Source organism: Nothobranchius furzeri, chromosome 5, assembly GCF_043380555.1.
Source record: "Nothobranchius furzeri strain GRZ-AD chromosome 5, NfurGRZ-RIMD1, whole genome shotgun sequence".
Classification (NCBI taxonomy): domain Eukaryota; kingdom Metazoa; phylum Chordata; class Actinopteri; order Cyprinodontiformes; family Nothobranchiidae; genus Nothobranchius; species Nothobranchius furzeri.
Genome location: NC_091745.1, coordinates 8,433,343 through 8,458,243, shown reverse-complemented (window position 1 = coordinate 8,458,243; position 24,901 = coordinate 8,433,343). Strand labels below are relative to the sequence as shown.

The following is a 24,901-nucleotide window of genomic DNA, read 5'->3' as shown; positions in this document are numbered from 1 at the left end:
CCTTTTGTTTATCCACAAGGAGGGAAAATTATTTTCCAGGACAACTCAAAAATTTCCAGGACATTTTGCAATTCCCCCCATTTTCCATGTGTTTTCCATGACTGGAAAATTGGACTATCATTTTCCAGGTTTTCCAGGACGCGTGGGAACCCTGTGAATGAGTAGTTCCAAAAATAAACATTCAATATTTTGGTTTAAATGTTTATTATAAAATACATAAACTCATAAATATGTACATTTATAGTTAGTTAAATTCTACAGTCTGATGCGAGAGTTACAAGTTATCACAGAAAATGTCTAATACCAATTTAAATTGAAAGCCCACCAAAAATTAAATCTATAACCCGATAAGTCGCACCGTAAGAGGAGGCTCATACCCACTTGCCTAGTTAAATCCAGACAACAGCTTTTTAGGGCCAGTTTATTTTCAAAAGGAAAACATTCCACCTGGGCAGAACATGAAATAAGCTGTGCAGGAAGATCACCTGAGAAAACATAAATAAATAAAACACCAGTCAGCAAAATCTTACCACTATCCATTAAAACAAAACAAAAATATATACATTATGGCTTTAATTTATTCACACAACACTTTCTCAAGGACATAATTATACTCCTGCCACTACATTCTGGTCTGACTCCAAAGCAGCATTACCATACATTACCAGTTATAAATGAGCAGGACACGAGGAACTGACCTGATTAAAGTTTAGTCGTTTGGTTTCACTTCATAAATGATCTGCAAAGAGAGTTGTGTTATTAGATGGGTGCCTTATTCGTTTTGAAGCACTAAAGTTACTTCCTTCTCAGAAAGTTTGGCTTGTTGGGGCCAAAGATGTAAATCTGTCTCAATACACACCCAGAGCCCAGTGCAGGTCAGAGGAAAAATAATACACCTATAGAGTGATCCAATTATGTACTCAAACACAACAGAAAAGAAAATATCGTGGATGAAATAGGATGTCCCTCGTTGGGATCAAATCACTATTGAAATACGAGTGCATGTATGACATTTAGAAACACGTCTGCTAACTGTGCATCTAAGGTAACTGTCACACTTGGGATTTTGGTTTTAGTCTTTTTGTCAAAATAAAAGGAAAATTAGATAATACCAACCTTACTAGATCTGCCTTTTTGTTATTTTCACTAGAACTTCAAACTGAAATGACAATGAATTACTTAAATGAAAAACTTACTATAATCTTTTTCTAAACATAAAACGTAATTTCTCATCAGAAACTTTGGCTTGTCAGGGCCAAAGACGCACATCTGTCTCCATGCAGACTCAGAGCCCAGTGCAGGTCATCATCAGAGAAATAAAAACATCTAGAGATGTTCAACTTTAAGCCTGATCCAACCATGTACCCCTAACAAGACAATATTTCTAACTGCTTTAAACTACATTTATCATCCTGCTTATGCAACGTGGCTGAAACATGTCCTCTTGTACAGATTGTATGAAATATGGAATTAAAGTAAAAAAAATAATATCGACCTGTCAAAAATATTCAACGATTTAAGTTAGTATTAAATAAACACATTTGCTAATCTTATTCAAAGTTACAGGCAGGCAGCATGATGATTACAGCCCCATGTTCCTGCTTTCAGGGACTTGTGGGGGTTTGAGTTAACTTTTTGTCAAAAGGTTTAAATGAAAGGAAGAGCAGATGTAACCCACCTTTCTGGGCCGCAGTTTCATTTATGATGCTCACTTCAAACTGAAAAGACAAATGAATAATTACTAAAATGTCACAGCCACCACGTTTAACCACAGAAAAAAGTATTTTCTCCTCAGAAACTTTGGCTTGTCAGGGCCAAAGAGGCACATCTGTCTCCATGCAGACTCAGAGCCCAGTGCAGGTCATCCTCAGAGAAGGGGCTGGCAGAAACACAAGTCTACGTTCACACATTCTAAAGAGCTGCTTGTGTGATCATCCATCACACAGCTATCATGCTAACGTTAGCATCTGCTTAGCACGTGGAAGCGTGCTCATGCGCTCAAAAACTACAATATTTACCTCCACTGGATTTTTATCACTAAAAAGTAAGTATATTTTTACACTAAACTGGTTAAAGTGTAGGCTACAATCATTTATAAATCCGTATCTTGTGTTGCAGCTTCACTAAAGAACACAAAAACTGACGGTCGACCATATCCGGGCCATGCTAGGCTCGTTACAGATCGCGTAACTCTAACTGCTTTAAATCATGAAGCTTTAAACGACGGTAAAGAAAAGTGAATCTTACCGTTGAGCTGTCTACACCGGAGCAGGTCAGACGCACCAAAGACCGAACCTGTGGCTGCTCAGTCTTTTCGTTGTAGATGGCGGAGCAGCAACGTCACCAAAGCGCCAGCGCCCCCTAGTGGATGGAAGAATCAAATACACACTTAAATAACAGGTGATTTTTAGTTAGAAAACGATGTTTAACTATTCTATTCTATTCTATTCTATTCTATTCTATTCTATTCTATTCTATTCCAGTTGATTCAGTATGTAACATAAACTGGATTTTTTCTGAGAATTGTAAATATAAACTTATGTGCATTTGAAAAACGGACTTTGTCCCCTATCTTCTTAAATGCTCAAAAATTATAAAATTTATTTTTGGCAAATATTTCTGATGAGGGCTGCGCAGTGGAGCAGTGGTTTCCCGGCCTGGGATCTTTCTGCATGGAGTTTGCATGTTCTCCCTGTGCATGAGTGGGTTCTCTCCGGGTACTCCGGCTTCCTCCCACAGTCCAAAAACATGAATGTTAGGTTGATTGGTCTGTCTAAATTATCCTTAGGTGTGAGTGTGTGTGTGCATGATTGCTTGTCCTGTGTGTCTCTGTGTTGCCCTGCGATGGATTGGCACTTTGTCCAGGGTGTGCCCCGCCTGATTGCCCAGTGACCGCTGGACATGGGCACCAGCCCCCCCCCCCCCCCCCCCCCCCCCCCCCACGGACAAGCGGGTTCAGACAATGGATGGATGGATATTTCTGATGATGTTCTTTTTTCTCTCGAATGAGAAGTATGATCTATTATAATCTATTCAAAGAAGTTAAATTGGAGAGTCCAGTCAGCTTTTTTCTGAACCCACCACAATATCCTGGATTATTTACAACCTTCACTATGTCAGTGTCTGTGTCTTTTATAGCAACCAGGGCTGATGTGAAGGAGATACAGAGGGTACAGGGTGTCAAGATATCAACCGATAACTGGGTCAAATGCCAGAGTGCAAGCATTAATGTCATTTCTGAAGTGACTGAGGTTCTGAACTGATCAAATGTGGAGACCTAGGTTGTTCACTAGCATACACATTAGTATGTGTACACTTGAATTTGGGTGGAGGCCATTGTTTCCCCTTTTACAAAAGCCAAAGAGGGACGTAGGTTTTGTTTACATTTGTCATTTCTCTCTACATCCTGGTTTCAGAGCCAATCATATCTGAGCCTGTGGGGTTGCCAAGTCTGCACTGTCAAACTCTGAGCCGGCATTTGTAGTTCGACACCAGCCAAATCAATTAGTATATTTACTTACATAAGAACTCACAAAATAGACAGAGGAATGCCACATTTATACAAACAGATATGGCTGCTAATTATGTAAATACATTAAAAACATTTTCTGTATAAGAACTGTTGTGCTTTTTGGCAGCCTGATGTTGGTTTTATGTAGTTTAACACTCTTTAAAAGCAAAGAAAGTATGGCATTTTATGAACAAACTACAGGTATAAAGAAAATTTTTAGGCGGTAAGAAACAAGAATTTACTAACAAAATGGCTAAATTCTTTTCAAAACTTATGTGTCAAAGCCGAATAGATTAGCTGTGGTGTGACATCATCGGCAGACGCAGGACCCCTAGTCGACCTGGCACCCGAGCAGACCTGGTACCAACCGACAAAAAAGCAGCAGACTTGTGGAAAGGATGTAAACCAGTAAAAGGAGCAACCAGGAAGGTATTTACCCTAAGATGCAAAGTTATCTCTTGCTTTACTCCAATATCCGGTAAAGAAGGCTAGAGGCTAACATTGAGCTAACAATGCTAACAGGGAAATAGAAAAAAATTGTTGGCTCTAACAATATTTCAAGCTAGTTTTTCAATCACCAACAACTGTATTTATTTACTTATCCACATACTGTGTATGACTCTTCTTCACCCGTCTTCCAGAATCTTCTGGTGCTGATAGTAGCCGTGGTCACCGGCCACTTTTTGAAACTTTTCTCCACTAACCTCCTCTTTTCCACCTTGCTCCTGTCTGCGATCCTCTTCGGTAGTGTCCCTGCTACCATCTCCTATGATCGCCAGACTCTTTTATCCTTCCGTTCATTCACGATTGCCCAAGATGCACCGAGGACGTACTTCCCTCTTTGTCAACCTGAGCGGCGTTGGCCCGGAGCAAAGTGACGATCCCTACCAGGGCGCCTCCAGCGATGTTTATCCGGTCCTGGGAAAACGTCGGAGGAAAAGAGGTAAACGAGCAGGAATCCAGGTGAGAATAAGACTTCTCTAAAAGCGTGGCTTATCTAGTAAACATCGGCGTGATCTTCTTGCTTCTTGTCCTTTGTTTGGCGACCTGAGCGCCACTTCCGTATTCCCGCCAGGCCGCGTTGGGACGCGTTTCATCCGTCCAAGTTTTTTAAGGTCGGTTTATCTTCATTCCTCAGTGGCTTCTCCTCCTGTTCCCTCCATAAGTGTTTTTTATAAACACCGTGTATCTAACCCTGCTAATTTAGGTCCACTAACTCCAGCTGTTTCTGTAGTTTCTGATTCCTCCACCTCACCCAGCATGGCTCTATTAAACACCCGCTCTGTTAACAATAAGTCCTTCCTGCTCAATGAACTAATTCTCTCTAAAAATCTAGATTTTCTGTTTCTGACTGAAGTTTGGCAGCAAATATCTGATTATTCTGCTCTGATTGAACTCTGCCCGAGTGGTTATTCTTTTCTTAGCCAGCCCCGGGGTTCTGGTCGTGGTGGAGGCCTAGATGCTGTTTTCAGAGACCAACTTCCATGTAGCTCTACAACCTCTGGTCACTTTGCTTCCTTTGAACTGCAGCTGATTAAAGTCGGGCGTAAGGACCCGTTCTACTGTGCTGTGGTCTATTGTCCACCTGGTCCAAACGGTTCTTTCCTTCAGAAGTTTAGTGACTTTCTATCCTCCACTGTGAAGCTGTCCATACTGGTGATTGTTGGTGACTTTAACATCCATGTTGATGATCCCTCAGACCACTTTACCATGAATTTTTCCAGCCTCATGGACACCTTCAGCTTTACCCAGCATGTTTCTGGCTCCACACAGACCAGGGGGCACACTCTAGAGTCTAAATGCTGACAGTGTTTGTCCTGAGGATGTTTATATTTCAGACAGTAGCGGTGCCAGGGGGGCACTAGGGGGCCCTATAGCAACCCCTGGATAAGTCATTGCACCCCCAAGTAAATATTAAGATTTTTTTTTACAGTTTAATTTTAATTTAACGTGTGGATGTGATAATATTTAACATACAAAACAAAAATTATCAGTTAATTATCATATAGATAGTAAAAACTTAAACCAAAACAGGAAATTGATGTTAACCTTTGACCCCATTTTCCACCTGCGAACCAGTGAAAGGTAGAGCTAGTGGTAAAATTGATTGGTTTTTGTTGCCCAAATTTCCACGAGTTCAGTCAGAAACAAATGAATCTTTGGAAGTGATCTCAGACCCACAAAAACCTACAGATCTGGATGAAGCAAGTCAACCCTCAACCACTGCAGCAGTCGAGGGTTTTGGAAATGCTAGCACTAAAGTTAGCTAACCTTGCAACACTATAGATGGTTTTCTGTGTGGCTGTATGTGTTTATGATTTCATGGAAAAGTCAGCGATTGTTCATAAGTTTATGAAGTTTATTAATGATTGTTTCAGGTGTTGTTGAGGTTTTGTGCACACATGTGTATCTGCTAGTGTTGAAGGTGTTTTAGAGAACAATAGGTACCTATGACCACTTCCTTCATGGCACCCTCAATGAAAAGACTAGCTCCTTCATAGCACCTGCAGAAAAACATCTCTGGAGCTGCCAGTGATTTCAGATCACCATTGCATTTTCTTTAACTTGTCAGTTTCTGCATCCCCACCTCCTGCTTGCCCTATGGTTAGTTCTCGTTTTCTTGATGAGAGCACAGCTAGCAATATTTCCGCTGCTTTTAATCCACCCTGTTGTTCTGTTAACATCCCAGATTCCTTAACTTCTCAGTTTAATGAGCACTGCCTCTCCATTCTGGACAACATCTGTCCTGTCAGAACCAGATCAGTTCCTGCAGTGAACCCTACTCCCTGGTTTAATGACAGCCTTCGCAGCCTGAAGTGCCAATGCAGAAAACTTGAGCGCTTGTGGAAGAAAACCCATCTCTACGTCCATCTGCTGCACCTAAAGCATCTTCTGACATCCTTTAACTCTGCAGTCAGAGACGTGAGGGTTTCCTATTTTTCCAACCTGGTGTCCCAGAGCAAAGGGAACCCCAAGGTGCTGTTTAACACCATCAGCAGCATCGTGTCTCCTGCCTCTCCTACAGCCTCCATCCACTCTGTTACAGACTGTGAGAACTTTCTGTCTTTCTTTGTGGACAAAGTCAATAAGGTCAGATCTAGCATCTCTCCTTCAGCCTTATCGCTGCCTCTCCCGACTCCAACCAGGCCCATCATCCTAGATAGCTTTGCTCCTGTTTCTTTGCCTGATTTAACTAAACCAATTAACTCTATGAAGACCTTTGCATGCCCCCTCGACATCTTACCTTCATCTTTGTTTAAATGTGCTTTTCAGTCCATCGGTCCCAGCGTGCTCTCCATTATTAATGCTTCTCTGGTTTCTGGTCAGGTCCCTGCTTACTTTAAGAACGCTGTAATCCACCCGCTTCTTCAAAAAATGAGTCTTGACCCCTCTCTCCATAGCAGCTTCAGACCCATCTCTAAACTTCTGTTCATCTCCAAGATCTTGGAAAAGGTTGTGGCTAAACAACTCACAGCTGCTCTTGATGAACATAACATCTATGATTGCTTACAGTCAGGTTTTAGTAGAGTTCATTCTACTGAAACAGCTCTTCTTAGGGTCTCTAATGACCTTCTGACTCACAGTGATGCAGGGGACTGTTCTGTCCTGGTCCTGGTGGACCTGACTGCAGCCTTTGACACTGTTGACCATCACCTGCTACTGGAGAGGCTGAGAGACTGGGTAGGCCTATCAGGATCTGCTCTGGAGTGGTTCTCCTCTTATCTCTCTGAGCACTCCTTTTCTGTGGCCGTCTCCAAGTTTAGGTCCTCCACTACCTCTCTTACCCATGGTGTCCCACAAGGTTCTGTGCTGGGGCCTCTGCTCTTCCTCCTCTATCTGCTTCCTCTTCAGCACATCCTGAGCTCCTTCAAAGGAATCTCCTACCATCTTTATGCAGATGACATCCAACTGTGCATCTCCTTTAAGCCCTATGAGATGTCTAAGCTGCAGCTGTTACACACCTGCTTAGACTCTATCAAAACCTGGATGGCTGGGAGCTTTCTACAGCTGAATGAAGATAAGACTGAGATCCTCATCTGTGCCCCAGACAAGCTGGTTCCCAAAGTCAGAGTCTCTCTTGGTCAGCTTGCTACTCACACCAAACCTTCCGTCAGTAATCTTGGCTCGACCTTTGACCCAGCTCTCACCCTGGATTCTCATGTCAGTTCTCTTGTTCACTCTTCCTTCTTCCATCTCAGGAACATTGCTAAGCTGAGCCCCATTCTGTCCCACTCTGAACTTGAGACAGTTATCCACTCCGTCATCTCCTCACGCTTTGACCACTGCAACTCTCTTTTCACGTGTCTGAGCAGAACCTCCCTGAACCTTCCACAGGTTGTTCAGAATGTTTATGTTTATGTACTTAGCACACACTTTTGACCAAAGTGACTTACAAGTGATAATCAGCATGTTGCCCTTGAGGCTAACAGCAACAACAACTTGACGTCAATCATGGAGAGGAGGGAACAAGGAATGGACAGTAGAGAGGGGGGATGGGTGCAGGGAGGGTGCTAGTTAAGAAGATGCTCTCTGAAGAGCAGGGTCTTCAGGAGTTTCTTGAAAATTGAAAAGGAAGCCCCTGTTCTGGTAGTGCTTGGAAGGTCATTCCACATTTGTGGAACGATGCATGAGAAGAGTCTGGATTGTCCTGAGAGTGGTGTAGGCACTGCTAGCCGACGATCCTGTGATGGCCGGAGTGGCCGGGCCGAGATTTAAGCCTTTGCAAGAGGATTCAGGTAGATGGGAGCCGTACCATCTCGGACGTTGTATGCTAGTGTTAGCAATTTGAATTTGATGCCTGTAATCGGCTTCTGACCAAGTCCTCCAAGCACACCCACATCACCCCGCTTCTCCTCCAGATTCATTGGTTGCCAGTCAACTTCAGGGTTCACTTCAAGATCCTGGTTCTGGTCTATAGGGCCTTACCTGGACAAGCACCATCTTACATTGGTGATCTTCTTAGTCCCTACACTCCCAGCAGGTCCCTGAGGTCCAGTGATCAAAGCCTACTGGTTGTGCAGCACACCAGGCTAAAGACCAAAGGTGACAGATCATTTGCTGCTGTGGCCCCCAGACTCTGGAACTCTCTCCCCCTGAGCCTGAGACCAGTGGACTCAGTGGTCTCCTTTAAAAAGCAGCTGAAAACGCACCTGTTCAGGCTGGCTTTTGTGTGACCTTCATCACCCTCTCCTTGTTTTGCTCTCCCCACCAATTCCACCTTCCTCAGGATCCACTGATTTCCCTCTTTCCTATTCACTCTCTCTCTTTTTTTACATTTTTTTATTCACAATTGTCCATTTTTTTGCTCATTTAAAATATATTTTTAATCATTTTCAAAATTCTTTTTTATATTTTTTTGTTTTTGTGAAGCGCCTTGTAATTTTTATCTTGAGAGGCGCTATAGAAAAGATCTTTTCTTCTTCTTCTGATCTGTAACTGGCAACCACCATGAAACTCACCAATAGGGATGGGTGTGTGTGTGTGTGTGTGTGTGTGTGTGGGGGGGGGGGGGGGGGCATGAGAGCAGCCTTGTTTGTTTTGATACATCCACTGCAGTACCCAAACTTGACCACAGGATGTCATTCTTATTTCAATCACCTTTAATTTTCAAGAGCATCTTCAGGATCTTTAACCTTTTTACAACAAAAATAATAATGACTGTTTATTTTGATTTTTTTATTTCTTCCCACAGTCCAAAACCATGCGTTAAGGTTGACTAGAAACTAAAGTTTCTGTAGCTGTGACTGTGTGACTAGTGTCTCTATGTGTCCCTGTGATGGACTGGTGACTTGTCCAGGGTACCCTGCACCTTTCGCCCAGTAACACCTGCTCGCCATGACCCTAAACTTAACTCCACACAGAAAGGAAGCAGCTAGGATGCAAACCTGCAACCTTCATGCTGCTAGGTAAGTGCTACCATGCAGCCAAAACTTTTACTTGAAATGTTTCTAAATGTATTTTTTTTCTTATTTTATTTTATTGTTTTGGGGTTTGTTTATCTGTTGGGCAACCCATTTCAATATGGTCCACGCTTCAACAGAATACGGGACTAAAATGTGCTCTTCCTGCCAGTCAAAGTGTTAGCATTCAACTTTATGTTTTTTTATTTCGACAAAGTTAAACTTATTTTTTCCTTACATGTTCATAATGGTTGACAGCGGCGGGCCTGCTTCTGTAAATTTCTCCTTGAAAATAAAAAAATGCATTTAAGCATTGTGATGTATTGGTATTTTAAATGTGGCAGAAACACAATTTTTACTCTTTAATATGTTAATAATTTTTATCTGTCCACTCCTATGAGAGTATAGGATCAATAGCTCACTGCTTCCATAGGAGCAGCTCACTGGTGTGTGTACCCACAACTGTCTAGTCCAGGGGTGTCAAATATGCGGCCCGCGGGCCGGATCCAGCCCGCAAGCGGGTTAAATCCGGCCCGCGAGATGATTGTGTAAACTTTATTTTCATACTTTACAATGTAGAGTGAAAATAAACTTATATTTGTGAGCAAGTTTTGTTGTGACTTGTCACACATATGGCAATAAAAACTTCTGATTCTGAAGTTTCCTCTGTAACGAGTCTAAATAAAACAAAGCTGCGCTCAAGGCTCACACAAGAACTTGAATCACATCCTGAAGTTGGCCGCCACTCAGGATGTGACTTCTGATGTTGATGTGCTGGTGAAAGCTAAAAGATGTAAAGTAAAATGAGTCAAATATACTTTAAGTGCTGCATGAAACTGATCTAGCCGTGTGATCTGTAAGCTCTTTGAATCACTAAGGAATGTTTTTTTTATTAATTGATTTTTTTATTTTTTCAAATTTGCAAGTACACTTCAGGTGTTGTACTTGTACTACACTGTCCTCAGGCTCCAGCCTTGTTTTATATTGATTATATTAAAACAAAGAAAACAATCTGAAGTTTTTTTTTAATTTACCGGTCCGGCCCACTTGGGACTAGATTTCCCTCAATGGACCCCTGAGCTAAAATGAGTTTGACACCCCTGGTCCAGTCAGTCACCTGCATGTTCTGGCAAGACTTCATTTCACAGTAAAATTTTGCATGAACAAATTCACAAAGCTTAAAATATGTTAGAGTGGGCAAATTGTTTGACTGTGGAGCAGCTCTGCCTGGAACATGCACACACACACACACACACACACACACACACACACACACACACACACACACACACACACACACACACACACACACACACACACACACACACACACGCACGCGCCCGCACGCACGCACGCACGCACACACACACACACACACACACACACACACACACACACACGCACACACACACACACACACGCACACACACACACGCTCCAGACGCTCCTTTTCTGCAGGATCTTTGCGGACGGAAAAACCCAGGGTTTAAACAAACGCAACTTTTCGTTTTTGTGCATCAATGTTAAAGGCAAAAACTTCAATAAAAAGTAAAACATTGACACAAAGGCACAAACAACCCAAAACCAAAGAGAAGCTAACAGTAGTTTGGTGACTCAGTGATCACCTGACTCATGCAGACACGTACAAACACCAGAACCCACAACATACCATTAACACCACTCTGAGCGGTGCAAATGAAAGAGACGACCTCCAACAAGTGGTGACGTACAGAGAACAGGAAAATAATGCCCCTGCAGCCTTGTCGGTGAGAAAGGAGGAGAGAAGTTTTGGGGGGCAGGGAAGACAAGAAGGGAGGGAAGAGAAAAAATTCTCATCTGACACAAACAGTGGGCCAAAGAAAGGGGAAGAGCTGGAGCAGCTCGGCCCAGAACGAGTGGAAAAGGAGTGTAAAGAACTCAAGGCAGAGGGGAGAGGAGCCGGGAGTGGAGCGTGAAGGTTTTAGAGGGGAAATCAGGAGGGGCCCTTTTGTTTTAAGAGGTAAGGAACTTGTTAGTGTGGTCTGACTGAACAGTTCATAGAGATCTGTTGGAGAGACAGAGCTCCAATTTCTGCTCTCTGTCCTGTCATTGCTATATATTTCCCCCATGCAGTGTGTGTGTGTGTGTGTGTGTGTGTGTCTGTGTGTGTTTGTTGAGTTATGTGTGACAGATGAAACGAGGACAGTGGGAGGAGGGAGTGTGTGAGCCAGAGTCTGAGCTGGAGGGAAGGGTGAGAGAGTTTGGAAACTCCTCTGAGCTTTAGCGTTAGCTGGCTCGTTGTTTCTTTGATCAAACGCAAAGTTTTAGATTCAAGCTGCTGAGTCAATAATGGGCTTCTGATAACGTGGGGAGGAAATTCCCCATTTGGCATGCAAGAGGTCTAGAGGAAACCTGGTGAATATTGATCAGTTCTCGAAGGCGGTGAGTCAAATCCGTTACAACCTAAAACAAAAAGCAAGCAAAGCAACATGAACATGATTTTTTTCCATTAATTAATGATGTTCCTCTCTTAAAATCTGGGTCTGGTCCTGTCGGAGGATGTTTAATGTAATTCTGAAAGCTCTGACATCATATCTGAAACGACTCTGTGTCTAAAAGTGATTAAAGAAGATTGATTTTCTACAGAGGAGAGCATGAATCTTGTAAAGTGCAGGACGAGAGACACAATCAGAGCTGATCTTGAATGGTGGCTGAGGGTTTTACCTTCCTGCTGGCGATGAGATAAAATGAGCTTCCACGTGGCGCTTATTGAACTCCAGCTCTTTGTGACGCAGGTTTAAAGCTAAAATATTAAAAAAGAAAAATTAGGAGGACAGAGTAGAGCTCCCCCGCCCCATGTTCCTCTGAAACCCCACTGATACCCCCGGGAGAGACCGCCAGCAGGGGGACAGGACTCAGGAAGTGAAGGTCAAGGGTTAAAAGGGAGGCGATTCATTATTTCTTTGCTCTCCTGCAGAACGAGACGAGCAAAGATAGAGGCCCAGAGAGTCTTTATGGTTTTGTCACCGTAGAGCATGTGGTGCCCCGTGAGCAGCAGTATGAGGAGCCAAATGATAGAATCTAATTGTGCAGCTAAAGGAGGACAAGAGGAGAGAGGAAAAAACAAGAAGGAACTGATATGTGTGTCTGGGTGGAGCTTGGCATTGAAAGCATCTGTGAAACCCCACATGTGTTCAAATATTTAACCCAAAACTTTCTTTTTTTTTTTTCATTAAAAAGGCAAAAAATCCCACTGACAGCTCTGACTGACACAACTAAAGTAGAAAATAGTATAACATCATGGTGGCTTTGTAAAATTACATTTTAGTCTGATATAACAATGTTCAGCACAATTTTTATCCGAGTGGTAAAATGTCAAAATACAAACACAAAGGGTTTCTAACAAAAAGGGTCCTGAACGTACCCAGGAAGTGATAAAAAAGGCAGTAAATTCTCCTTGAATCTGCACCCTGGTGTGTGGAACAACATCAGCATCTTCCTGCCTCCTCACAAACTCTTTACGGCTCTTTAAAGGAGAAATCTGTGAAAGGCTCAGCTGCACAAAAGCAGACTGCTGCAACCATTTACTCTTACTGTTGGGGGCAAGGTCGAAGCTTTTGCTTTGATTTATTTGTGTTTACGCCCATGTTTTATAGTGTAACTAAATAACAAAATGTGGCACTCAAAAAAGGAAAAAATTCACAATTTCTTAAAAAAAAGTAGTTGTTTGGCTTGAAATAAGAAAAAAGAAAGAAAAAAAAGAAAGTTTTTGTTTTGTCAGGACACATTTAATTAATTTTAGTATATAATTTACCCCCTTAAATTATTCATAATAAATGTAGAAATATTTTTTGAAAGTAAATTTTATTTATTATTATTAATAAAAACATTTAGTTATTATATGTTTTTTATCAGGAAAAATCCCAATATTCTAATGTCGAGCAACATTTTATGAGATTATTTTAAAAGTTTCAGTTATAAAAAAAAGTGAGTGAGTGTTAATGACTGTAAAAAAATAAATAAATAAAAAGAGAGATGGACAAACCCCATAGCTTTCTGTTGGGCTTATTTGAAGCCAAATGGACCATTCTGATCATCGCCATCTTGGTTGGGTCACATGTCTCGCCATGCCCAGATTATCAAAAATTGGGAAAAGAGGTGGAGCTGAGAGGTTCAGAGTCTACAATTGCTCCCGCTGTACGCTAACTAAAGCTAACTGAGGTTTGGGGAAAACATGTTTGAGCTACTCTAACTTGAAGTGCCACCAAGTCACCGAGCTGCAGAGATTCTGTGGTCTTCCTCGGAGACCTCCACAGGTGACAAGCACAGCCTCAGACCGCAGTGATCATATTTGGGCTGCTTGAGCCCACGCTCCGCTCCTCTGCTGTAATTGGATATCAGGGGTGCTAGCGGCGCCGAAGGGCTCTGGCTGTGGTGAGGTGGCGGTGCTGGGCAGCCAGAGTGCTCCCCTGGCCAGCAATCGGAGAGCAGCAGTGCTGCCATCACTATGGCTGTGGCCGCGAGTCTCTCGCCCCCACCCCCACCAGAATGTTATATTTCATCCTACTGACCAAGCAGTGTTAACTGCACAGTATGTTCCTCTATTCAACCAATTCAGTTTTTCAGTTCAATTCGAGTTTATTTATGCAGCGACAAATCACAACAAGAAGCGTCTCAAGGCACTTCACACAGTAACTATTTCAACAGTTCATTAAGCCAATCAGTTAAAAGTTTCCTATACGAGGAACCCAGCAGATTGCATCAAGTCACTGACTAGTGTCAGAGTCTTCACAGCAATCCTCATACTATGCAAGCATTTAGCGATAGTGGAGAGGAAAACTCCCTTTTAACAGGAAGAAACCTCCAGGGGATCCTGGCTCAGTATAAGCTGCCATCCACCACGACTCACTGGGGATCGAGAAGACAGAGCACACACACACACACACACACACACACACATACACACACACACACACACACACACACACACACACACACACACACACACACACACACACACACACACACACACACACACACACACACACACACACACACACACACACACACACACACACACACACACACACACACACACACAACATACAGTACAGGCCAAAAGTTTAGACACACCTTCTCATTCAATGTGTTTTCTTTATCTTCATGACCACGACCGTTTACAAAGGGCCAACAAGTGCTAAACACCTTTGGGAACTCCTTCAAGACTGTTGGAAAACCATTTCAGGCGACTTCCTCTTGAAGCTCATCAAAAGAATACCAAGAGTGCAAAGTAGTAATCAGAGCAAAGGGTGGCTATTTTGAAGGAAATAGAATACAAAACATGTTTTCAGTTATTTCACCTTTTTTGATTAAGTACATAACTCCTCATGTGTTCATTCATAATTTTGATGCCTTCAGTGAGAATCTATCAATGTAAATGGTCATTAAAATGAAGAAAACACATTGAATGAGAAGGCGTATCCAAACTTTTGGCCTGTACTGTATATGCTAAGTAGAGCTTCTATGGCTACACTGTGATTTCTTAGTAAATGTTATATTTAGTAAGAGATAAACTTTAGTATCTTTTTCTTAGTGAATCTATAATAAATTCAACAGGTGAACTAGTAGTAACACATTCCATGTTAAATAATGTAAAATTTAATTATCAAGAGAGGGAGAATGTTTTAAGTCTCTTTCCGGAGTATTTCTCTTACCCGATGCCACCATCTAGTGGCTGACAAACATATCACACAAATAATCTCTGGGTCTGTTTTTGTAAGATCACGTGGTTTCCTTTTCATCACAGTTTTTATTTATAAATGTGTTTCTGTAACCAACAAACAGAGCTAAAATATGTTGTTTTACGAGTATTATCCCCATGTCATGTTGTGGTTTCATATATTTATATTTTAAACACTTACTTGTCAGTGAAACGTTCATCAACTCTGCATCAGCCAGGGTATTCCTTAAATTTGATGCAGGTAAATAGTAGTTTAGTGCTATCGGTTAGTTCTGGTCGGTGCTCAGTTTCTTATTGCATGGAGCTATACGGGTCAGGGGGTGTGCTTAGCAAGAAAAACGTGTCTGCCTCACAGACTAAAGCTGGGAGTTGGTTCCACAAGAGAGGAGCCTGATAGCTAAAAGATCTGCCTCCCATCCTAATTTTAGATATTCTGGGAAGCACCAGTAAACCTGCAGTCTGAGAGCAAAGTGCTCGGTTAGGAACATATGGAACAATCAGGTCACTGATGTATGATGGAGCTTGATTATTAAGAGCTTTGTATGTGAGAAGGAGGATCTTAAAATCTATTCTGAATTAACAGGTAGCCAATGTAGGGAAGCTAAGACAGGAGAGATATGATCTCTCTTTTAAATTCTCATCAGAACTCTAGCTGCAGCATTTTGGACAAGCTGAAGACTTTTAACTATATTCTGTGGACTTCCTGAGAGTAATGAATTACAGTAATCCAGTCTTGATGTAATAAATGCATGAACTAGTTTTTCAGCATCACTCCTGGAAAGGATGCTTCTAATCTTAGCAATATTCCGAAGGTGGAAAAAGGAAGTCCTACAAACCTGCTTAATGTGGGATTTGAATGACATGTCCTGGTCAAAGATAACACCAAGGTTCCTTACTTTGTTCTCGGAGACTAATTTAAGGCCATTCAGGTCAGGTGATTGACTAAGCAATTTCCTTTACTGGATTTCTGGTCCAAAGATGAGAACTTCCATCTTGTCTTGATTTAAAAGCAGAAAGTTTAGTCATCCACTTTTTATATCTTCAAGACAAGCCTGTGATCTAACTAACCGATTAGGTTCATCAGGGTTAATGGATAAATATAACTGAGTATCGTCAGCATAACAGTGGAAGTTTATCCCATGCTGTCTAATGATTTTACCAATTGGGAGCATATATATATAGTAAAAAGAATTGGCCCAAGCACTGAACCCTGTGGTACTCCACAAGTAACCCTGGAGTATGAAGATTTGTCATGTACGTTTACAAAATGATATCTATCAGACAGGTAGGATTTAAACCAGCCTAGCGCTGTTCCTTTGATCTCTACAACATGTTCAAGTCTTTCTAAAAGAACATTGTGATCAACTGTGTCAAAGGCAGCACTGAGATCTAACAAGCCAAGAACAGACACAAGGTTCTTATCTGAGGCCATGGGAATATCATTTGTAACTTTCACTAATGCAGTTTCAGTGCTGTGATACTCTCTAAAACCAGACTGAAATTCCTCAAACAGATCATTAGTGTTTAAATGCTAAAATACTTGGATAAAAATGGAAGGTTGGATATTAGTCTACAATTTCTGTGGTACATATCCATTTACTAAGGAGTTTTGCAATCTGGATTAGGAAAACTAAGAATAAGATGTTCAAAAGAACTGCAACTTTTAATTGGTAAGGGATTGATTAAGAGGTCTGAATGAAAAACTGGTTGCTACTCCTCCTCCTCCTCGTACTGTGAGCAATATGATGATTTAAACAATTAGAAGGTGTTGACTCGTTTAAACTAACATAGTCCTCTTGCTGCAGCCAGGACGCTGTGAAAGAGAGCAAAGAGATCTGATCATCATAAATCAACTCATTAACAAATAGTCTTAGAAAAAATAGACCTAATGTTCAATAAAACACATTTAATTTTTCTAGTTTTCACCTCAGTCTAATCTGTTCTGATTTTTATGAGTTTTCCATGATTTGCTCTATTAGGCCTGATTTTTGATTTTGGCCGTGGGCAGGACACTGTCTCAATGGGGTAGCAAAATAACATACAGATGTATAATTTTACTAACTGATAAAAAAGAAGCAGCAGAGCCAAAATGCCCTATCCAGGATCTAGAAATTTCCAGATCAGAGGATAGGATTTGGAGTCTTATTTCCTGATATTTGGACATCTCACCTCTGATTGGCTAATAGCAACATGAGCCTACCACCAACTTTATTTTCTTTGCGACACTGATGTTTTATCTCCAAAAATAACACAAGCCTGGAGAAGTTTTGCCATGTGGTGGAGTTCCTAATGCTAACAATTAGCTTCTATCAGCTGAAATGTTCTCTGCCGTTTCCTAAACCACCAAACAGCCTTTGATGTCCTGAGTGAAAACATGTGAGCCCATGAACGTTAAGTGACAGTGTGACGTAGATCTGTCAGGCTTTTCCAAATCCTAGATTTACAGTCTATTTTCTATCAGAGGCTAATGCAGGAGATAGGTGTAGGAGACTATTTTCATGTTCAGCCTGCATGAAAAACTCAGAGTGACCGATTATAATCGTAATCATTAAAAATGGTTTTTCACTGAACCACGCCTAGTTTCTGCCTTTAAGGCACCCCCCCCCCCCCCCCCCCACGGAGTATATTAGAAGTGAGTGTCCATTTTTATTTGAAGAGGCGCACGTGCAGCAGTGCAGTAAGTAAGTGAACACACATGACAGGATGTGACTTGTTGCTTCAATTTATTTTGGGATGACTCATGTTGCCAAGCTGGGAATGCTGGGAGAGTACGGAGCATTCTCACTGGAGTCGTCAGAGCTCTTGATCAGTAGCGTTCATATCCCGTTCAACATGGTCGCTGGTTCAGGTTCACAGCAGCTCCAGCTCATTACTGGGCACTCTGCTTCAGCTGCTGACACGTGTTACGTCTGTTGTGGTTTCCCATTTCAGCTATCACAAGCGTTGATCCAATTAACTCCCAACATAAAGTCTCAGATGCAAACCTGGGCTGATGGGAAATGTAGTTTGAATAGTTTTCAAATGGACACTACTAGGCTCTGCTCAAAGGAAGTAGAAGCAGGGTTTTAATGTGCAGCATCTGACATTTGTAATAAACCCAAGTCTGCTTTCAGGTCATTGGTGTTTAAAACGTTCCTGAAGAAAATGCAGCTGAACATGAAAAATCTGTTGCTGTAGCCTCACAGTTGTTCCTACAGAAACAGCTGAAAATGCAAAGGTCAGCGAGCAGATTAACAGTCAAAACTAATCATGAATGCTTTACTTTCTCAGAGAACAAAATGTCGACGCTGTCGTCTGAAAACAGCCCTGAGGATGTCAACAACCGCAGCTTCTGGATGGTACGTGCACCGTGTGTGTGTGTGTGTGTGTGTGTGTGTGTGTGTGTGTGTGTGTGTGTGTGAGAGAGAGAGAGAGAGAGAGAGAGGATGAGATGATAGCTTATCCTTCTCTTAACTTCCAGTCAAAACAGACCCAGTAGTTTTTCACTCCCCCTTTATAAACTATAAACATTTCTCTGGACACTCTGAGCTACCTTGTATGGACTCGATTCCTCTCCAGAATCAGAATCAGATTAGGTTTATTGCGATTGTCAGTGAACAAACAATTCACAAACTAGGAACTTGCTTCGGTACTAACGTGCTACATATAACATGAATAATATAATTAAAAATAGAATAAAGTAGAATAAAGTAGAATAAAATATAATAAACTAGCACAAAACTTTGCTATAAAAAAGGCAGGTAATGGTAATATGGCCGATAACGTGACGTTATGTCAAGTACAGAAGACGAGCATGGTTGTGTGTTTATAATCTGTTCACAAGTCTAACGGCAGATGGAAAGAAGCTGTTCTTATGGCGAGAGGTTCTGGTCTGGATGGACCGTAACCTCCTGCCTGAGGGAAGCGGCTCAAAAAGTCTGTGACCCAGGTGAGAAGGGTCAGCTGCTATCCGACCTGCACCCCCCCGAGTTTTGGAGACGTACAGGTCCTGGAGAGATGGAAGGCTGCAGCCAATCACCTTCTCAGCAGAGCGCACAATGCGCTGCAAGAAGGGTTTTGTCATGGCTTTAGTCTCACTGGGCATTTGAGTTTGTTCAGTAAAGTAAAGCGGGGTTACCTCTCTTGTGGTCCAGTTCAACAACATCACTTAATTAGACTTTTTCTTGCACATGTAAAGGTCCCGCCACCATCCGGAGGAGCTTCTTTGTAGCTGCGGAAGCCTCCTGTTGTGTGTTTGTGTTTTCAGGTTGTTCCTGTCTGTCGCCCTGCTCAAGAGCCTTCATGTCGTCAAACTACAAACTTTTGTTTCTTATTTACTTCAAAGTCACTACGCCTGAAGCAAGGTCAGGGGACACTTTTATGAAGCCTGCTTACAGATAAAACAGGGTCTGAAATTTGCGTGAGTCATTTTCTATGCAACCTTTTTGATTTATAAAGAAAAACCTGACGAGAAAATATCAAACTCTGACCCTGAAAGCGCCGTTTGGAGACAGGGAGCCTGGAAGCACAGTTGGTGAGTTGGTACATGTGACCGACATCAGCCCCAGAGAATGAAGGCGAGAACCTGAATGAAAACATGTTGTTTTTAAGATATCACACAACGTTCATACGGATGTCATCAATTCAGTTCATTTTATTCATATAGTGCCAAATCATGAGTGAGTCATTCCAAAGCACACTACAAAGAAAAAACTCCAGTTGAACCTTATCAGTGCACTGAATTCAGATCATTTAGCCAGTTGGTTTAAAGTTTCCTGTGTAAGAAAACTGAGCAGCATCGAGTCACTGACTTGTTGTGTCGGTGACGTTACAGAAAGAAAGTCAAACTAAGATCAATCCAACATTTGAACCTTTTAAACTCCACACTGAGTAAAAACAACATGTTTCTCTATTGCAGTTTTTATTCATTTGGGGCAATGATGGCTATGACGCGATTTGGCGAGTGATTTGTAGAGGCCGCCATCTTGCGAATCCCCCATTGCTGCAGTGACATGCATCTATATTCATTTATTATTTTGTCATTGTAAACTGACCCTCTAGTGACACCATCATAAAAACCTGATACCTTAACGGACTGCTTATATCAGAGATTTGCGATGCAGTCTGATATAATCCGATAGTGTTTTTGGCCAATATCGAATTACTTCCGATATCGATATCGGAACGGGACATCCCTAGACGGCCCTAATTCCAAACACACCCACATCACCCCGCTTCTCCACCAGCTGCCAGTCAACTTCAGGGTTCATTTCAAGATCCTGGTTCTGGTCTACAGGGCCCTACATGGACAAGCACCATCTTACATTGGTGATCTTCTTAGTACCTACACCCCCAGCAGGTCCCTGAGGTCCAGAGATCAAAGCCTACTGGCTGTGCAGCACCAGGCTATAGACCAAAGGTGACAGATCATTTGCTGCTGTGGCCCCCAGACTCTGGAACTCTCTCCCCCTGAGCCTGAGATCAGTGGACTCAGAGGTCTCCTTTAAAATGCAGCTGAAGACTCACTTGTTCAAGCTGGCTTTTGTATGACCTTCTTCACCTCTCTCTCTTTATTCTGCTCTCCCCACCTATTCCACCTTCCTCAGGATCCACTGATTTCCCTCTTTCCTACTCACTCTCTCTCTCTCTTTCTTTACATTTTTAATCACAATTGTCTATTTTTTGCTCATTTTAAACATATTTTTAATCATTTTCTAAATAATTTTTTATATTTTACATTTTTAGTTTAAGTGAAGCTCCTCTGATTTTTATCTTGAGAGGCGCTATAGAAAAGATCATTTCTTCTTCTAGTTTTTAAAACAGGCGATGGCTGCACATGTTGCAGGTATCGGGCCGGCACAATCCCCACTAACAGCTTAAATATAAATTTTTGAGGGAACGTCCGGGTGCCTGAAATGCAAAAAAAAAAAAGAGACAGAGACATCAGAATGGAGTGGTTTCTGTGAACTGCTGCTCCCGAATCTTTAATTATCTTTTCTCAGGATAATATATTCCCTTTTACATTACATGTGTATGTATTCACTTTTCCTTCATTTCCACTAAACCAGTATTCAGTCATTTTCCCTTACAGTTTCCACAACCTCATTAACATTTAGGCTTGGCTACAAGACAATGCACAATCAAACATTCATATATATTCACCAGTGTGACCTAGCCGTTGCTACAAGAAGCACTCTTTTGACCCGAAACAACATTAAACTCCACTTTTTCTATTATAATAACTAAACCTACTTCAGCACCCTTCTATCAATTAAACATTTGTTGAACATATAAATTTCTATTAAACCCATTCAAGCTAGGATAGCTCACAACCTTACCAGTTGAGCTATTTGCCTGTGAGGCTAGACTATGGGCATAAAACGTTAACGGCTATGTACGTCCAATTAACTCTATAACTGAACCTTTAGCATAAGCTATCAACCGTCACTACATTTATAAACTCATGGCGCACCTCATATAGGTGGATTTGTATGCTTGGGTGCACTTTACTAACCTGAAATGCAAAAAAAAAGAGACAGAGACATCAGAATGGAGTGGTTTCTGTGAACTGCTGCTCCCGAATAACGGTAGATGGGACACAGCGCTCCACTGGCCGCTGGGACGTAATTTTGGGGGGGGGACGGGTGGGACATGTACCCCCCACTTTTTCAAAAGGCAGTTTTGGTCCCCTGCACTTTTTTCCGTCCAAAAACAATGTTACGCTCCATTAAATGGATTTGGTTGAGCACTAGGACCGAAACGGAAACCGGTTTCCTATTAGACCCACCCAAAAGCTAATCTATTGGCTCTGCTGATACTTGCTAACGTATTATTGGCTGTTGCTGCTGTCACTCAAGTTGTAAACAGTCAGAACGTGCTCACGTTGTTTTGCTAGTTTGGAGCCGCTAGGGAACACCGGTACTGAGTCACATCGTCAACTAGACGCTGTGTAATATCAGAGCTCAGCTCAGCTTCCATTACATAACATTTGAATAAGTGTTCATTTGTGAGTCTTTGGTAGTTATGCACAGCCAGGAGGCAGCATGTCAAGAAAACGAAAAGTGGATATAAGAGACTTCTTTCAAAGTCAAAACGTAAGTTGGAACATGTGACACCCCTGCATTAAGCTCAGACTCACCTCCTCCTTCACACACATACTCAAAACTAACTTGTACAAACTCATCTCCTCCACATAACTGACTCCTCAGACACAATTTATTCGTATTATTATAATTATTATTTTTTATTATTACTATTATCATCATAATTGTTATTACTAGTAGTAGTAGTAGAAGTGTAACTTCAAAACTTTTATCATTTAACTTTATTGTAAACTTATCTATTGCAATGCATATTTTCACATTAAAAAGCTCTGAAAAATGAACAGTATCATCATCGTCAACAGATTTTTTAAAGCTTAATGTCAAAGATGTACACTTTTCATTAGATTTATCTTATTTTTTCCATTTTTTTTTGTGTGTTGAAATGCAACAACTGTTTAAACACTTTTAAGGGGAAAAACATATTTAATATGTTTTTATACACTCAAATGTTAGGGTGATGATCATGTGTAAAACATTAGTTCAGCATGTCCTCTAACACAGCAAATGAACAAACGGCCAGATCTCAGGAGGGACCGTTTATGTATAAATAATTTTTATACTTTTGACTAGGCCTGGGAAAGTAACAAATTTTGCTGGACGATATTTTGTCCAACAAATTGTTGATGATAAACGATATTGTCAACATTATCTAGACCAAAATAACCACTAATATAATGTTAATATATCATAATAATGCAAGTACACCCTTTAAAATGCAACAAAGAAACCTTCATTTAACATTGAAATGTCCAGAACCAGAACTTCTAAATGAATAAAAATAACAAACAAAAATTAAATAAAGGAATCTCACTCCCTGTTAGAAAATGTTGCACCAAAAACAATAAAAAAAGACCCAAAACAATAAATACAATGGCCTATCCATTGTCAACAGCCAAAACTGCACTTCAATAAGGATGGAAAAATTATTGAGATGGGCACGTGACGTGTCAAGGGGTCTTTACATAACACCCCCCACCCCAAATCCGCACAAGCCTGCTGTGTCCCCCCCACTTCTGAAATCAAAATTTCGTCCCTGACTGGCCGTCTCACATCCCCCCGCCACCTTGTGGAGAACCTCGGTATTGCACCCCACACTTTCCTATTCTTATTTTATTACTTTTACTAAATTACACCACTAAATACTTTAACAAAATTATGTGACCACACTTTGTGGGCGTCACACACACGTCCTCTCAGCCTTCCTAGACACGTTCCATAAAGAAACAACTTCCACTTCTTGCTACTTCCTCTCAAAAGCCCTCTTCACACACAGCGCCCACGGCTGTCTGACTGGGAGCTGTCACCGCAGTAGCGGCGGTGACTCAGCTTCCGATTATTTCGCTGAAATACATCAGCACAATAAAATAATATAACATATCAACATTTATATTTTTTAAATACTAATTAAATGTAGGGTTTCTTCACATTTCAGGCAATTTCTTCTTCCCGGCCACATCAGTGCACATTTCATAGATGGACTAAAATATGCTCTTCCCAGCGCTTGACTCTCAACTTAAATGAATAAAAACAAGTAATGATCCTTCCTGAGATAGATGTTTTACTCCTGAACTCTATCACTCCACTCGCATCCTGTCCTCTCGTTAAAATATCAAATTCTACCATAAAACTTAAACTAAATGTGAAATATGTGTTTAGCGGATGTCCAGAACCATTTTTTTTGCCTTTGATGCAGCTTTTTGTAGCTTGGACTGACTCTCAGTAGTGATACTACATCGTCCATTTGGGTCTTTGCAGCATTGCTGTTGGCCTGAAACTGGATTCCTCAGCTGTTTCTACTTAACTCACAGACAAGAAAGGAGAGTTGCAGAAAACCACTACAGAGGCGGAAAAAGAGCGGAAGAAGGGAGGAGGGGCGAGTAGGGCACGGATGTAGCAGACCCCACCTGGTTCTGATTGAGAACACTCCTGTAATGTATGAAATGCACGTGCTTACTTTAAACTATTGCTAGTTTTACCTCGACTTAGATTTTATACATGATTTATCTTGATGTCAGCTCATGACAGCAGCCATGCTTCACTTAAAATCTATTCAGTTAAAGCAAAAATTATTCCTCTGAGTTACAAATTAGGCCAAAAATACGTCCGAGTGTTAATTACAAAGAGTTCAAAAGAATCGTATTTGTGTTTTAACATTTTCTGAGACAAGATGTTTTGATTCCTTTTCTTTATGAGTCTCATTTGCATCCATTAACTTATAATTTAGTTACAAATACCAAACATTTAGTTACTCGCATGGATTTGTTCAAATTTCAAACACAGCAGTTGTTCTTACCTCAAATAAACGTCTTGGAGAAAATCTGACAAAGACATTCAAATCAACACAAGGTTACATGGTTGGCAGTTTTGAAAGAGAAAATGAAAGAAAATAACAGTTTTACATCTAATTCCTCCAGATGTTGCATCATTTACACAACTGGAATACATCATGCGCTCCAACAATAGTTTACCTTTGTGTCTGCAAACGTCTGCCAACGTGTGCGCTTCCCCAACAGCAGCTCCGTCACTCGTGTTATCAGGAACATCTGCTTGATCGAGACAAAATGTCAGCTCGGGGAATACCCTCTTCACGTTGGGTGTTTACACCAAGTGCACTGCCTCAATGATTTAACAAAGCATGACAACAGCCAGTGTGTGGTGTCTTTTAACCAGCTGTCTACACATGACAGAC

General features: G+C 41.4%; 1 protein-coding gene, 1 long non-coding RNA gene and 2 other non-coding genes across 8 annotated transcripts in view; 1 reads left to right on the top strand and 3 right to left on the bottom strand.

The window, feature by feature from the left end:
• Positions 1-187: 187 nt before the first annotated feature.
• LOC107378494 (uncharacterized) lies at positions 188-24,753 on the bottom strand. Of its 4 annotated transcripts, XR_011520616.1 has the most exons (7): positions 24,681-24,753; positions 24,506-24,530; positions 2,248-2,361; positions 1,679-1,718; positions 1,117-1,159; positions 699-739; positions 188-485 (listed from the first exon to the last, which is right to left on the bottom strand). It is a non-coding gene; the product is annotated as an uncharacterized lncRNA (long non-coding RNA). The 4 variants fall into 4 exon arrangements; XR_001572068.3 differs by lacking the exons at positions 24,506-24,530; positions 24,681-24,753 and adding an exon at positions 12,115-12,264; XR_011520615.1 differs by lacking the exons at positions 24,506-24,530; positions 24,681-24,753 and adding an exon at positions 4,216-4,376.
• On the bottom strand, positions 1,226-1,317 carry LOC129163532 (small nucleolar RNA SNORD88). The gene has a single exon (XR_008563394.1). It is a non-coding gene; the product is annotated as a small nucleolar RNA SNORD88 (small nucleolar RNA).
• On the bottom strand, positions 1,785-1,876 carry LOC129163533 (small nucleolar RNA SNORD88). The gene has a single exon (XR_008563395.1). It is a non-coding gene; the product is annotated as a small nucleolar RNA SNORD88 (small nucleolar RNA).
• Positions 11,201-24,901, top strand: part of si:ch211-51c14.1 (protein kinase C and casein kinase substrate in neurons protein 3) — a 48,250-nt gene continuing 34,549 nt past the window's right edge. Inside the window, exons 1-2 of one of the 2 annotated variants that reach the window (XM_054740215.2) lie at positions 11,201-11,410; positions 18,401-18,468. In XM_054740215.2, coding sequence (XP_054596190.2) covers positions 18,409-18,468 — 60 coding nt within the window. In that variant the 5' untranslated portion in view covers positions 11,201-11,410; positions 18,401-18,408. Of the gene's footprint in view, positions 11,411-11,616; positions 11,833-18,400; positions 18,469-24,901 lie in introns of those variants that run through there. The other variant, XM_015948733.3, reaches the window with a different exon arrangement.